Source organism: Oncorhynchus gorbuscha, linkage group LG12, assembly GCF_021184085.1.
Source record: "Oncorhynchus gorbuscha isolate QuinsamMale2020 ecotype Even-year linkage group LG12, OgorEven_v1.0, whole genome shotgun sequence".
NCBI lineage: Eukaryota > Metazoa > Chordata > Actinopteri > Salmoniformes > Salmonidae > Oncorhynchus > Oncorhynchus gorbuscha.
In genome coordinates this window covers 29,545,935-29,561,822 of record NC_060184.1, presented here as the reverse complement: position 1 = coordinate 29,561,822, position 15,888 = coordinate 29,545,935, and the positions used below count along the sequence as shown (strand labels likewise).

The 15,888-nt window shown below is 40.2% G+C and overlaps 1 protein-coding gene across 1 annotated transcript in view; it reads right to left on the bottom strand.

The window, feature by feature from the left end:
* LOC123990852 (potassium voltage-gated channel subfamily H member 5-like) overlaps positions 1-15,888 on the bottom strand; it is a 116,424-nt gene that overhangs the window by 63,212 nt on the left and 37,324 nt on the right. Inside the window, 5 exon segments of the mRNA XM_046291778.1 lie at positions 272-664; positions 3,186-3,307; positions 7,136-7,264; positions 9,352-9,458; positions 14,107-14,230. Coding sequence (XP_046147734.1) covers positions 272-664; positions 3,186-3,307; positions 7,136-7,264; positions 9,352-9,458; positions 14,107-14,230 — 875 coding nt within the window.

Genomic DNA, 15,888 nt, shown 5'->3' with positions numbered 1-15,888 from the left:
CTGAGGATTCACCTGTTAGTAAGCCTCAGAAGGGAAATGATGCATGTTGCCTGGGAAAGAATCAAGCTAAGACTAAAAGTAAATATATCACTGTGCTCCTCTGACATACTTAGACTTAACAGAGCCTCCCCTTCTACTCTCTGATTTGACTGGGGGACCATAATTCAGATCAATCTTTCAGAGGACAAAAAGGTTAAAAAGGTATACTGATTGAGTATGCCCTTGGTCAAAAACAATGGAGAACAACATTTCAAGTATGTTCAGGGCCTACCTCATTTACGTTTTCAAAGGCATTGATGATGTCGTAGGGCAGGCAGGACAGCAGGTCAATGACGAACCAGGTCTTCAGGTAGTTCATTCGAATCAGCTTCGGGTCCGAAATGACTTCTCCACCAGGCCCAACGAAGGTGGTGTGGAAGTTGAGCACAATGTCCACAAGGAAGATGACATCTACCACGCTGTCCAGCACGAGCCAGGCCAAATTGTTCTGCTTGGTCTTGAAAGAGACATTGTAGGGCACCATGATGGCTGTGTAGAAGGTGAGGATGAGGATGACCCAGTCCCAGGTGGTCTTAAAGGTGCAGTAATGGAGGATGATGTGGGGCGGCGTCTTGGGCGCCTCCTGCTTGTACTGGGGGAGAATGTCCGAGCCCAGCTGGAGAGCCTGAGGTCCACATAGAAAAGAGGAAGGCTGTTAAAGTAACCCTTTATATTACAGTACTGTTTCAGATGCTATTTACCTGATATCTACTTGCAGTGCATATAATAAGTATTCACCTCCGTTGTGTTACAAAGTGGAATTGAAATTGATTTAATTAGGATTTTCTTGATCTGGATAGACAAATACTCCATAATGTGAAAGTGAAAAGTACATTCTATAAATGTTTACAAGTTAAAATGAAATGTAAATAACTTAAATGTATTGGTTGTAAAATTATTTACCCCCTTTGTCATGGCAAGCCTAAATTAGTTAATGAGAAAAAATTGGCTTAACAAATCACATAATAAGTTGCAGGGGTCAACATGATTTTTGAAAGATTTCCCCATACATACAACCTCTGTAAGGTTCCTCAGTAGAGAAGTGAATTTCAAGCACAGAATAAACTACTGTCACGACTTCTGCCGAAGTTGGTTTTATATGCAATTTTGCAGACGCTTTTATCCAAAGCGACTTACAGTCATGTATGCATACATTCTACGTATGGGTGGTCCCGGGGATCGAACCCACTACCCTGGCGTTACAAGCGCCATGCTCTACCAACTGAGCTACAGAAGGACCACATCTCATCTCCTTGTTCAGGCGGCATTTGGCGGTCGGCGTTGCCGGTCTTCTAGCCATCATCGAATTCACTTTTCATTTTCCATTTGTTTTGTCTTGTCTTCCCACACACCTAGTTTCAACTCCATCATTACATGTTGTGCATTTAACCCTCTGTTCCCCCCATGTCCTTGTCCGGAATTGTTTATTTTAAGTCCTTGCGCACGTTATGTCTGGTGTGCGACTGGTTTTGTACCCATTGTATTTATTGTTCTGTTTACGGTGATTTTTATTATTAAACTGCGCCGTTGTAACAGTTTTTGCTCTTCTGCACCTGACTTCTCTTCCGCCAGTATGCACCCCTTACACGTTTCCAGTGCCTTATAATGAAGAACAGCGATTGGTTGATGGGCAAAAGTAACAAATCAGACACTGAATATAAAAATGGGGTAATTATATTATTTTATGCTAATACAATTGCTCTGTGAAAGAGATTTTAACAGGTAATAATTATTTTCTCAAAGGTACACCCCTGTTTTCAATACCTTTCAATACCTCACCTGGCGAGGATAACGACACTGAGCCTTTTTCTAAAATGTTTTATGAGATTGGAGAACAAATTGGGAGGGATTTTACACCATTCCACCATACAGAATCTTTCCAGATTCTTGATATCCCTTGTCTGCGCTTATGGACTGCCCTCTTACAATGTTCAAGTTCGAAGACTGACATGGTCATTGCAAAATGTTGATTTTGGGGTCATTTAACAATTTATTTGTGGATTTTGATGTGTGTCTTGCTGAACATTAGGATAATGTTTTACAGCTTTGTCATTCTATTTTTTGAAATTATCTTATTAAATGATTGTCAGAGATGATTACAGGCACCTGTGATAATCTGAAGGACCTAAAATGGCCACTAGATGTCTTGTGATAGATTACATAAAATCCTTGAAATATACCAACATTTTGGCAGTATACTGGTAAACTTCGAAAGTTTCCAGTAATATATCTTTCCTTTGCGACCATACCCAGGACCCAGTGGAAGACAATTAGCCCCATAACATCAAAGATCCACAACCATATTTTACAGTAGGTGTGCATTTATTTTCAGTTTATGCATCCTTATTTTGATGCAGAACCCACCACTGGTGTGGGTGGCCAAAGAGCTCTATTTCCATGTAATCTGACCATATCACCGGTTCCAATCCAATTGTCAATGCCATTCTGCTAACTCCAGGCATTTACATTTGTTGGATGATATGAAAATAGAGCTCTTTGGCCACGCACACCAGTGCATCCAAAGAAAGATGCATATGCAGAGAAGAAGCCCATAGGGCTATTTTGCTTTTACTGATTCAGGGGCCCTCGTTAGGGTCAACGGCATCATGAACTTTATGCACTACCAGGTCATTATAGTCAAAAACCTGGTTGCCTTACTTCCTGTGAGGGTATTTTCATACATATCTATTTTACCACTTAGACATAAAATCACTTTATAAATCTACTTGATAGTGTATTAAAATGGTCTGAATGTTCGTTTTGGTCCCATATCGCTTGCACCCAATGACTACATCGAGCTTGCAACTCTACAAACTCGTTGGGTGCATTTGTAGTTTGTTTTGGGTATATTTGTAGTATGTTTCAGGTGTATTTTGGGACATTAGTAACTAAGAGGTGATTTTTAGTCATTTTCTTTCTAAATAAACAGAGAAGATGCATCTGAACACTTCAATTCATCCTGATGCTGCCATGATTAAGAAAATGTAAATGGTCAAACAGATACGTATGAAAATACCCTCAAATGAAAGGTGACATTCTGACCTGTCGAAAATGCTGTAGTACAGAGCCAACATTTTTTTATGTATCTTGACTGTCCAAATAAATATGGTCAGGATTGTATTATTCTTTTCCAGTGAGATGCTCACCTCAGCCAGTCTGGAGTGCTTGTGGCTGACCTCGTTGACTTGGTTCATGGGCGTCAGCTGCTGCATGTTGCTGCGGCTGTTGCTGGTCAGTGCCCGGGTCAGCCGGGCAAACTTGTTCCATCCTGCCAGAGATGAGCAGAAGTCCATTGAGCAAAATCACCACAAAAAAATAACATTCTCTGACCGCCATTGTCTTAATCTTTCACTGCCTCATATTGAGTCTGCTTCTATCATATATTTACTTAACATCAGAGAGGCCATTAGTAAACTTAAACTGTAGGTCTTCTCTTATGGACAAAAACTTACCGGAAGACCACAGGACACATTTGTGGGCACAATCTGCAGTGACTCTGGTCTCAGAATATAGGGTCTCCCAGCTTCTATAAAGGATATATAGCTAATGGCATACCACCATTTGGTCTATTGCATGGACAAAGCGAGAAAGGTGGGGAAATTTAGGCTGAGGCAATCTAATTCAGATATGATGTGTGTACAACAAAGTGAGTTAGAGGATATAGCTGCCTGATTTGGTCAACTATGAGTTCAACTCAGGGATAACAGTTGACACGAAAGTAGCTCACCTTTTAGTAAGGTACATTTCTATGGCAACTAATCCTTAAGAACTAACACTAACCTGCTCTGGGGCAGGCTGACTCAGGGCTGACTCCACTTATCCTGTTTGAAAAGTGAGTTGAGGACCAAGGAAATCAGATTCCCTCCCTCGCAATGATTGCATCATCATCCAATTTATTTGATAAAGTCGACTGAATAAATTGTTCTATTTGTGTAAAAAAAAAATATATATATTAAAATACATGCATTCATTACACATTTAGAAATGACAGGATGCATTTGAAACTTCATGCACAGGAAAACTGTATGACTTAATAAAGTTATTTTATCAATAGGAGTGGGAAAAAAGGTGCACCAACGCACACCAAAGATGGCATTAACAATAAGTAATAAAAGAAACCGGGCACCTCTAATAGCCTATTTCACACCATAGCCTGCTGAATTTGCAAGATCATTTTTCTTTTCATGTTGATTTGGCAAATGTGGCACTCACTCGCCAATGGATTGCTGTTTCAGCACTGTCTAAATGGCGAGTTCAGCTTGCTGGTCTTATCCCCGTGTGACATGCGAGCACAGTTACAAGCCTGGCTGGAGTTAACGGCAGGTGGAGGATCAATAACCACCTACATCACATGGATGAAGCCTGAGCTGGAATGTGAAGCTAACTGAAGTTGGCTAGCTTTATAAAGTCCTGAGTAGATCTAGATGGCATCGTTGTGTACCACTCTGCTCTCCGTCTATAACCTTACATGTCCCTGTCAACAAGCTACAAACATAACCAACGCTCTTTTCTTCTGGAGCTTTTAGGAAGATTGTAATGCCCTGAGGGACCTAATAAGAGTACAAAATCTCCTTTTGACTTCAAACTGAATGGCAGCATTATGGTGTGAGACATGAGAACCCAGCTGAGCGTCTCGTTTGATGCAATCCCTATCATACATTATTTAACAGCCAAACGGCTTCTTTTTAACCACTCTCCCACAGCTTTGGGAGGCTGATGGCTTTGGCCTTTGGAGTTTTGGAAAAGAGAGATGCACAGAATGCATAGTTACAAGTCCAGATTTCTCTCAAATCATCGTTGCCTGCTTCTACGCACGCCAATGGTAGGTTTCGCGGATAAAATCTCGTTTGCTTGGATAAATAAAAAAGATCATGTTAAAAGCTCCATTGAAGTCATTTTGGTGAATGTAAACCGATAACAACAAGAACATATGACATCACTAAGCCAAGTCCCTTGTGGACCTTTATTCTCTGCCCATCACCCCGACAATGCAGAGAAAAGCAAGCAGAGCAATACTGAAGCACAGACACATTAAATCATTCAAGGGTTAAGGGGGTGAACTCAACCATGTTCAATGATTGGTGGGGCGGATTAAAATAGTTTGCTGGCCTGTCTCAGCCCTTTCAGTTCAGCACGCAAATAAAGTGTGAGCCATATGGGAGGGCAAAAAAAGTAACTTATTCAGGCCAACCTCTCTAATGCCAACTGTTTGTTCTGTATACTATGCGTTTCACACAGCAGTGTGCTTGCAAGGAATTAAAGCCCCACTACTTGGTTTGCTATAAAGCTGAGGGATGGCAGTGTTTCCCATTTATGCATTTGTAATGTAGATATGCCCCAGGAAGTCCCCATCCGCCGGTTGTTTAGAAACAATGCAGTAAATGTTGGGTTATGATGGGGTTACACAGCTCATGAGACATTCTTCAAGATACAATGGTTGTCATTCATTTAAATGATAAAAACTGCTGTCAAATATCACAGTGGGCCTTTAAACAAATGAAAATGCGTGTTACTTAACATTCAGTCATCCTGACAGTTGGTGTACGCTATTTCTCCACATAATTAACAGAATGAGGTCCAGTTGGCTGTTAAATTAATGAGCATTCCTTTTGTGATGGACATAAGCAGTTGCATCTGTCACTCCATCAAATATGAAGTGAGTTGTCCTTGCCATCTGCTTGCCATTACATACTTAGTCACACTGCTGCACATGATCCCCAGGGATGTGTCGGTGTGGACCCAGGGGGAGACGCACACATCCATCTATTCAGACAAACAACATCTGGGCCAATAAGTACAGTGTGTGGCCATGTCACATGTAGCTACAGTATGACATGTAAACTAAAACATGCTTATGTGAATGTTTCCAGCACATTTCATTAGATTGGCAGCAAAGGTGTCAGAACATTGCCAAAAAGTATCAGTATAAACATAAAATCTGTCCAGTTTTACGCATTATCAAACAATGTTTTAGGGTGCTCAGAACATTCCATTGATGGTGCAAGAATGTTCACAAAAAGCTATTTTGTTGTTCTTCAAAAGTTCCCAAAACATTCAAACAGACTATCACATATCCTTTGACCGTGATGAAGCCAAATATGTCTTCCTTTTGCTTGGGCCAAGAGGGTAAAGGGTAGCCTCAGCAAGAGGTGGTCTACCTGGCCCAGAAGAAATATAAAAGTGTGTTTAAGATGAGGAACTGAAGATGTCTGCAATGTTTGAGATGGTCTAAACCTCAAGCCACAAGGCAAATTAGAAACTTATCTTTGTCTTTTTAAATCACCAGTTGGTTTCTCTCAAATGAAACACCTTATATATTTTGATCACAGCTCTCTGTTGATATACAAACTACACAGTTTAATGTTGCTGCTAGCAAGAGAGACCAACAAGAGAGAGGAAGGTGGGTGAAGGAAGAGATCTCACACTGCACATAAATCACGTATACCAGAGGAGAGCCCTGTTACTCAGTCTTCCATCCTCTAGAAAGAACCAGGGCCAGACATAAGCAGACAGCTTATCTGTCTTGCAACACTCCTCTTCTGCTGAAGTTTGTGGCCTCAAGTGCATAACATGTGATCTCCAAGAAGCCCTCTGCTATCAACTTTGTAGTGATTAGTTAAAAACATCTGTGGCTTGTAAGATGCCAGGGCATCCCTTCCCTTATCAAAATAAGGGCAACGTGCAAAGCCTTACAGCATAACTAACGACACCTCTCACCCAATCCATGACCAATGCAAACTTCAGACCCGGATACAAAACCCCACTTTACAGAACCACCAGAACACACAAAAAAAATAAACACCCAAGCAACCACCTACTGAACAAGAGACAACAGCATGTTCTATTAGTTGACAGGTAACAAACTCTGAAAGGATGTGCGAGTCGTATACACATCCCAAATCCTCAAACAGGTCCTGGGCCAATAATAGATTCTTTGACTACATAAAGAAAGCCCACACACAGTATGCCCGAGCTGCTTGGATGTCATCCACAACACACTAGACAACTTTACGGCTGCAATAGCCTTCATTAGGTCACGTGGGAACACAATATACTTTGTTCAGGCTTTTTATTTCATTAATATTAGGTCTCTCACCCTTGGTGGATTCGTCCTCAATAGGCTGCTTGAAGACAGTTATGTCTTTGAAGGTACACAGGAACAGAACCACCTTGTCGTTCTCGTTCCTGATGGGAGCCACCTGCATGTAGAGCCATATGGGTGTCCCTGCAGGGTAAAAGAGGAGAAGGGAACCAAGGAAGGAGTGTAAAGGCTACATAATAGGAAAATATGTGGTATCATTAGGTCATCTCTGGTACTTCTTTCTATTTATACACAAATGGTAACTACAGATTTAGGCTCTTAATTTGAGCCAGTTTACTACAGCAGGATTATAAACCTGCTTTTTAAAACCTAATACACTACACGTTTTTTAAAATCCTGCATTGCACAAAAGTTATCCTGTAACAGGGTGATCAAATTAAGATCCTACATCTGTACCTGGTACTAAATGGAGCCTACTGGGGCTTATTGCAATAGATCCCAATGAATACCAAAGAAACAAACAAGTGTTTTGTTCATAAACTCAGCAAAAAAAAGAAAGGTCCCTTTTCAGGACCCTGTCTTTCAAAGATAATTCGTAAAAATCCAAATAACTTCACAGATCTTCATTGTAAAGGGTTTAAACACTGTTTCCCATGGTTGTTCAATGAACCATAAACAATTAATGAACATGGAACTTTTATTAAGACACTAACAGCTTACAGACGACAGGCAATTAAGGGCACAGTTATGAAAACTTAGGACACTAAAGAGACGTTTCTACTGACTCTGAAAAACACAGAAAGAAAGATGCCCAGTGTCTCTGCTCATCTGCGTAAAATTGCCTTAGGCATGCTGCAAGGAGGCATGAGGACTGCAGATGTGGCCAGGGCAATAAATTGCAATGTCCGTACTGTGAAACGCCTAAGACAGCAACAACAACTGCCCGAGTTACACCAGGAATGCGCAATTCCTCCATCAGTGCACAGACTGCGCGCAATAGGCTGAGAGAGGCTGGACTGAAGGCTTGTAGGCCTGTTGTAAGGCAGGTCCTCACCAGGTATCACCAGCAACAAAGTTGCCTATGGGCACAAACCCACCGTCGCTGGACCAGACAGGACTGGCTCTTCACTGACGAGTCGCGGTTTTGTCTCACCAGGAGTGATAGTCGGATTCGCGTTTATCGTCAACGGAATGAGCGTTACACCAAGGCCTGTACTCTGGAGCAGGATCGATTTGGAGGTGGAGGGTCTGTAATGGTCTGGGGCGGTGTGTCACAACATCATCTGACTGAGCTTGTTGTCATTGCAGGCAATCTCAACACTGTGCGTTACATGGAAGACATCCTCCTCCCTCATGTGGTACCCTTCTTGCAGGCTCATCCTGATATGACCTTCCAGCATAACAATGACACCAGCCATACTGCTCGTTCTGTGTGTGATTTCCTGCAAGACAGGAATGTCAGTGTTCTGCAATGGCCAGCGAAGAGCTCGGATCTCAATCCCATTGAGCACATCTGGGACCTGTTGGATCGGAAGGTGGGGGCTAGGGCCATTCCCCCCAGAAATGTCTGGGAACTTGCAGGTGCCTTGGTGGAAGAGTGGGGTAACATCTCACAGCAAGAACTGGCAAATCTGGTGCAGTCCATGGGGAGGAGATGCACTGCAGCACTTAATGCAGCTGGTGGCCACACAAGATACTGACTGTTACTTTGGATTTTGACCCCCTTTTTTTCCAGGACACATTATTCCATTTCTGTTTGCCACATGTCTGTAGAACTTGTTCAGTTTATGTCTCAATTGTTGAATCTTGTTATGTTCATAAAAATATTTACACATGTTAAGATTGCTGAAAATAAACACAGCTGACAGTGAGAGGACGTTTATTTTTTTGCTGAGTATATATAGTATATATATAGTTAAATAAATAAAGGTAAAACAAATAGTGCAATTACAATTTTACCAAGTTAATATCTGATTATTTCTATGTCATAGAATAGATTACTACCAATTTTGTATCCATTTACCTCTACATATATACATACCATTGATACTTAGGAATATTGCAGGTGGAATTGTTGCATAAAACACCTTTAAGTGTAAAATCATATAATGTCAGTGAGAATAGAATACTGTAGAATAACGTGATTTTCCCCAGAGGGAACTTCAGTAATAAAACGTTGCTAAAAACAGTAGGCACTTTGACCCCATCCTTACAGGGGTAAACCCCTAAGCTAAATTGACAAGGATAGTTAGTGACATCTTTATACTCACTGTTCTTCTTATAGAGCAGCACTTCAAAGCAATGTGATTCATAGTTATCAAAGGTCTGCCTGACTTCATCTATTGTGTTCTTGTCTGTCAGGTCCCCATACATGAAACTGCGGGAGCCAAAGAAGGAGAGGGTCAAAAAGGCATGGTAGGTAGGGTTCGTTTGAAAGGCAGATGGGGAACACAAAAGAGAGAGGGTTAGTCGTGCAAACCTATGTGGCATAAACATTCACACAACAGACACCATTTTATCACTCACGGAACTGTAATTTTTCTCATGGGAACGTGATGACGTTGACTGTCAAATCCTATTGATACAGTGTTTGTGTTGAACAAAAGAGAGGCCTGAGTAAACAAGAGAGGGCTGACAACACGATAACCTCCAAACCCTAGGTGAACTGTGGATGAGCATGGAACATTGATGCAACATCAGAGTGATGACCCTTTTAAAAGCTGTGCTTTGAGTGTTTGAGCAGCATTTCCTAAATGTTGGCAGTTGTATCACTCTATATCGTGATTTTAATATTTCAGATTTTGATTGCAACATTAAATTCAAATTCTAAACATCCTGTGGTAAGCCTAAATCAGAATATTTTCTCCATGTAAACTATTGCCATTGTACCCCTGATCAAACCCTAACCTGCTCTGTCGATGACCCTTTGCTGCTCCCTGCCTGCGGTGGATGTGTCCAGTTATACACATCATCACACAATGTTAGTTTAAGGATGCACAGAACATCGTTCAAAAGTTCCCAAAACATTCAGACAGACTATCGCATATTTTTTTGACCGTGGTGAAGCCAAATATGTTTTCCTTTTGCTTGGGCCAAGAGGGTGAAGGTTTACCCCAACAAGAGGCTGTCTACCTGGCCCAGAAAAAAAATAGATTCAAGTGTGCTTAAATTGAGGAGCTGAAGATGTCTAATGTTGAAGATGGTCTTAACCTCAAACCACAAGGCAACACCTCAATTCGGCTGATATAAAACCTTATTATTTTGTTTGATGATTTAGAATGTTAGTTAATTTTTTTCTATATTGCCTACACTTTCTCATTCTGAACTTAGTGCCTTCAGAAAGAATTCACACCTCTTGACTTTTTCCACATTTTGTTGTTATTGGGATTAAAATTGATTTAAATTGTCTCTTTTTTTAACGATATACAGAAAATACTTTGTTAGAGTGGAAGAGAAATGCTAAAAAAAATGTTTTTCATGAAAAATAAAACACTAATATATATCTTGATTAGATAAGTATTCAACCACCTGAGTCAATACATGTTAGAATCCCCTTTGTCCTTTTGTGCAAGTCTCAGAGTTTTGCACACCTTATACAATATTTGGCCATTATTCTTTTTTAAACTCTTCAAGCTCTGTCAAGTTTTTTTGATCATTGCTAGACAGACATGTTCAAGTCTTACCACTTAGTTTCAGCAGGCCACTCAGGAACATTCAATGTCATCTTGGTAAGCAACTCCAGTGTATATTTGGCCTTCAGTTATATGTTATTTTCTGCTGAAAGGTGTCTGTTGGAAAGCAGACTTAACCAGCTTTTCTTCTAGGATTTAGTCTGTGCTCAGTTCTATTCCATTTATTTTTATCCTCTCCAAAAAACGATCTAGTCCTTGCCGATGACATGCATACCCATAACATGATGCAGCCACCACCATGCTTGAAAATATGGAGAGTGGTACTCAGTGATGTGTTGTGCTGGATTTACCTTCAAACATAACGCTTTGTATTCAGGACAAAAAGTTAATTTCTTTGACACATTTTTTAAATAGTATTACTTTAGTGCCTTACTGCAAACAGGATGCATGTTTTGAAATATTTGTATTCTGTACAGACTTCTTTTCACTCTGTCAATTAGGTAAGTATTGTGGAGTAACTAAGATGTTGTTGATCCATCCTCAGTTTATTTTTTATCAGCCATTAAACACTAACTGTTTTAAAGTCACCCATTGGCCTCATGGTGAAATCCCTGAGCAGTTTCCTTCCTCTCCGACAACTGTGTTAGGAAGGACGGCTGTATCTTTGTAGTGACTGGTTGTATTGATACACCATCCAAAGCGTAATTAATAACTTCACCATGCTCAAAGGGATATTCAGTGTCTGCTTTGACCCACCCATCTACCGATAGGTGCCCTTCTTTGCGAGGCATTGGAAAACCTCCCTGGTCTTTGTGGTTGAATCTGTACTTGAAATTCACTACTAGACTGAGGGATCTTACAGGTAATTGTATATGTGTGGGATACAGAGACGGGTAATCATTAAAAAAATCATGTTAACCACTATATTTGCACACAGAGTGAGTCCATGCAACTAATTATGTGGCTTGTTAAGCACATTTTTACTGAGCATATTTAGGCTTGCCAACACAAAAGTGTTGAATACTTATTGACTAAAGACATTTCATTTTTCAATTTTGTATACATTTTTTAAAATGTGGGTTATTCTGTGTAGATCAGTGGCACACAATCAAAATTTAATCTACTTTCAGGCTAAATTCAGGCTGTAACACAACTAAATTTGGAAAAAGTCAAGGGATATGAATACTTTCTGAAGGCACTGTACAACACTGGTGGGATATAAGGATGGGTGGGGTTTCGTGACAATGACCACAAGAGCCGCTCACCAATTTGACAGCTCCAACGTGTTAAACCTCCGACATCGCCTAAAGAAAAAAAACAATCATATGCTATGCGATTGTCAATTACCGCCGGTTAACACCGATCTGATCTAGGCCTAAGTCTACCAATTAAAGCCACTTCCGTCAATCCCTCTCATCCTCTCCAACGTTTATCTCCTATCATTCTGGTTACACTGATCATTATCAGGTGAATTTATTTTTATTTTTATGGAAGATATCCCCATAGCAACAGCTTTTGTATCTTTGTCTGTCTATTTCTTAGGAAGAGCAGTGTGCAGCAAGTGGGGGTTATTTTCAGAAGCCTCAGTACTGTCAGTGTCTGCAAGTTCAGTGTGCCCAGCTTCAGTAAAGAAACGTAAGCACTCTTGCTGTGTGTCAAAGTATCTATTTGGTTCTGTGAGCATGCATTGACATGAAGACATGGCGAAAATGAGGAGGGAGGGGTGTTGTACATTTTATGGGGACAATTTAACGCTCCATCTCCTGCATGACAGCAAATCCCACTCCTTTGGGCATTACAAGTGTGCAGGACACCCTAATTAAAATACTTTCAATCGAGAATGTATCACGTCAAAGATATCTCACCATTTCCTCTCCAACAGTTTATAATCCATTAAAGTTACTATTTATACAGTATGAATAACGCCTCCCTCCCACCTCAGCACAAGCAGGCTGATGTTAGACTGTTAAATTGCCAATCCTTATATACAAGGACAAGCCAGCTGTTTTGGCCATGCAATTGAGCCTTCTTAATCGTATTGATTTGTTAATATTAAATCCTGTATACAGGGCCCCCAGGACTGGAGCAGAGAAACCTTAGATTATACTATACAAATATACTGAACATTCCACCAAGTACAGACTGAGATGCAATTACCATTACTGTTTCATGAGTTACTTGAGAGGGAAACACAAAGTGTTAAAACAACAGCAGCTTATAACTGCACAATTTGCACACGCATTATCAAGTATTATCCACAGAGGAAATTATTCGGCATTGTCAGTAAAAATTTTGCATACACTGAGCGTACAAAACATTAGAAACATCTGCTCTTTCCATGACAGACTGACCAGGCGATTTCAGGTGAAAGCTATGGTCCCTTATTGATGTCACTGGTTAAATCCACTTCAATCAGTGTAGCTGAAGGGGAGGATACAGGTTAAAGGATTTTTAAGCCTTGAGACAATTGAGACGTGTGTGTGCCATTCAGAGGGTGAATGGGCAAGATAAAAAAAAATGTAAGTGTCTTTGAACGGGGTATGGTAGTAGGTGCCAGGTGCACTGGTTTGAGTGTGTCAAGAACTGCAACGCTGCTGGGTTTTTCACGGTCATCAGTTTCCCGTGTGTATCAAGAATGGTCCACCACCCAAAGGACATCCAGCCATCTTGACACAACTGTGTGTAGCATTGGAGTCAACATAGGCCAGCATCCCTGTGGAACGCTTTCGACACCTTGTAGAGTCCATGGCCCCAACAAATTGAGGCTGTTCTGAGGGAAAAATGGGGGAAGGGGGTGAAACTCAATATTAGGAAGGTGTTCCTAATGTTTTGTACACTCAGTGTATTTGTTTACAGATTTGTAAACATAAAAAATGAAAGGAAAAGCATGTGTGGAAGGGGTCAGGAATATAAGCACTACATAGATGCTTCACAAATCATCTATAACTGTATATCATGCTGTATAAATGTATGGGTATGTTACATTATGGTATATCATAATGTGACATACACGTACATTTATCTGTTTACATTTATTCATCTTTTATAGAGCATGAAATAAGGTTATAGATGATTTGTGATTTATGCAGTGCTTACGAAGCCTATATGAATGCTTTATGTATCAAATCAATCAAAGTATAAAACCTTGCAGCAGATGAGTTATAATTAATTTCTTATTCAACTGTTTTTTTTCATGTGATCACAGAGCAGTTGGATATTCTACATATACCTTGTGTGTGTACTAAAACTGGACTGTGTCTGGACCTGCTTTAGTCCTTTTCCCACTGTCAACTCACATTACATGCATGTGTAAACCGTCAGTGGATGTGTTACGCTTCTGTGAACAGTGGAAATAAATGAATGACAGGACAGGGACAGAGGCCCAGTTCTTACCTGCATGTGCTGCTCCTTTGCATGACTTCTGCCCTGTGGTACCCCGACAGCTTACAAAACCCGTCATTACTGTATACTACTGGCCATTCCACTATCTGGGCATTCCCCAACAGGAAACTTGTTTCTGAAAGACAGCCATGGGAAAAAGCAGAAAATCTAAAGAATTATAGAAAGGGTGTTCAGTCCCAAATCCCAAAATGTAAACAATTGTAGATAAATAACAAAGTAAGCCCACATTGTGGTTTAAGAGGTGATAACTACTTTAAAACAGACCTCTCAAAATGCTCCAACTGTGGTCATTGTTATTGGATATTGACATGAAACCACACCTGCCCTTAAAATGAAGTGTTAACATGTGGAGCCTGCGCCGTAGAAAAATCCCATCGTTCCTTCACCACTTTTATTGCTAAATATGGAAATTGGTAAATGGGTTGTTTGGGTATTTTGGGGTTGTTTTGAGTAGTTTTGAGTTATTAGTAGGACGCCGTAAATAACCTTGTTTTTGTTTACACCCTGAACATTGTCTAATTAATCACAAGGCTAAACATAATGTGTTTTCTATGGTGCAGGAGAAATTGTATAATGCCTGTGCAGATTTGTCTCGTATACAGGTTTGATCATTTGATCTCATCCTCTTTATCCTGCAAGGCAACTTTTGAAATAGTTCATGTTGATTTAGACTACAGTGAGCAATAGTTTCCCATTATTAGTTCTGGTCCTTTAAATGGTATACAACTGTGTGAGAGATGAGAGGTTCCTTGCCCTAGATTGCAAACTGCCATCTGCCCGAAAAACCATCCTACTTAGATCACAGAAATAATACCAATAGGCCTATTAGTAGTGTCTGCAATACATATAGGGAGCTGTAACATACTGTACAGTATGTGCTACATAGGGCATCGTATTATGGTGCCATACTATTCACGTTCTCTGTTTATTCTGACATCCCGTTGCTTTTACAATTAGCTACGAGTTGCTACAAAGAGATGTGTAACTACCTCGGTCGTCTCCCTAATCCACCCAGACTTACTGTCTTATGAACCCTAAAAGCGCCAACATATTTCTATATTTGAAAGCTCCAAATTGGTAATGACTGTCTGTCAAGCAGTAGCACTTTTCATTTTATGAATCTCTTGTAACACAAGCAAAAGGTTTAAATTCCCCATCTCCAATGTTTTTTAAATAATAAATATTTAATGACAATAATCAATAATGTATTTTTTCAATGTTCACACATTTGTAGTTACATTTGATGTTTAAAAATATATGTTTTTAAAAGTTATTTTGATCCATTTCATCCACAGCAACTTGTCATAAACTTTGTTCTGTTATTCATTGAAAGTGTTGTGTTTCTGTGATACTCAGAGGCTGAGAAATTGGCGATATAGCTAAACTGACCTGAGAGGAAGAGGCTAAGTGAGAGGGTTTACCCCGGCTAAAATCTGCCCACGAAAATAAGCCCAAAGTGATTTTTTTTTACGGAAGTCAATGAGTGTCAAATCTGGTCAACAAAGAATAGAATTGCTAATTTGCTACATGAGGCTTGATCTAATAGAAGTTTCGGAATAGTTAGGTTCTTACTAGCCTCGTCGTGAAACATGCTTCCCTAAAACGCTTGCTTGGTCAGAACTCCAAAGGTGCTCACCAGATTAGTGCGTGAGCACAAAACATTTCAACAAAACAAGCACTGGTGACAAAACCTTTCAGTGTTTGCAGCATGTTGGTTTTCAAAGCATTTCTAATGTTTCGAGATGAGCTATAGCTGTAGCAAGAAGGGAGAAA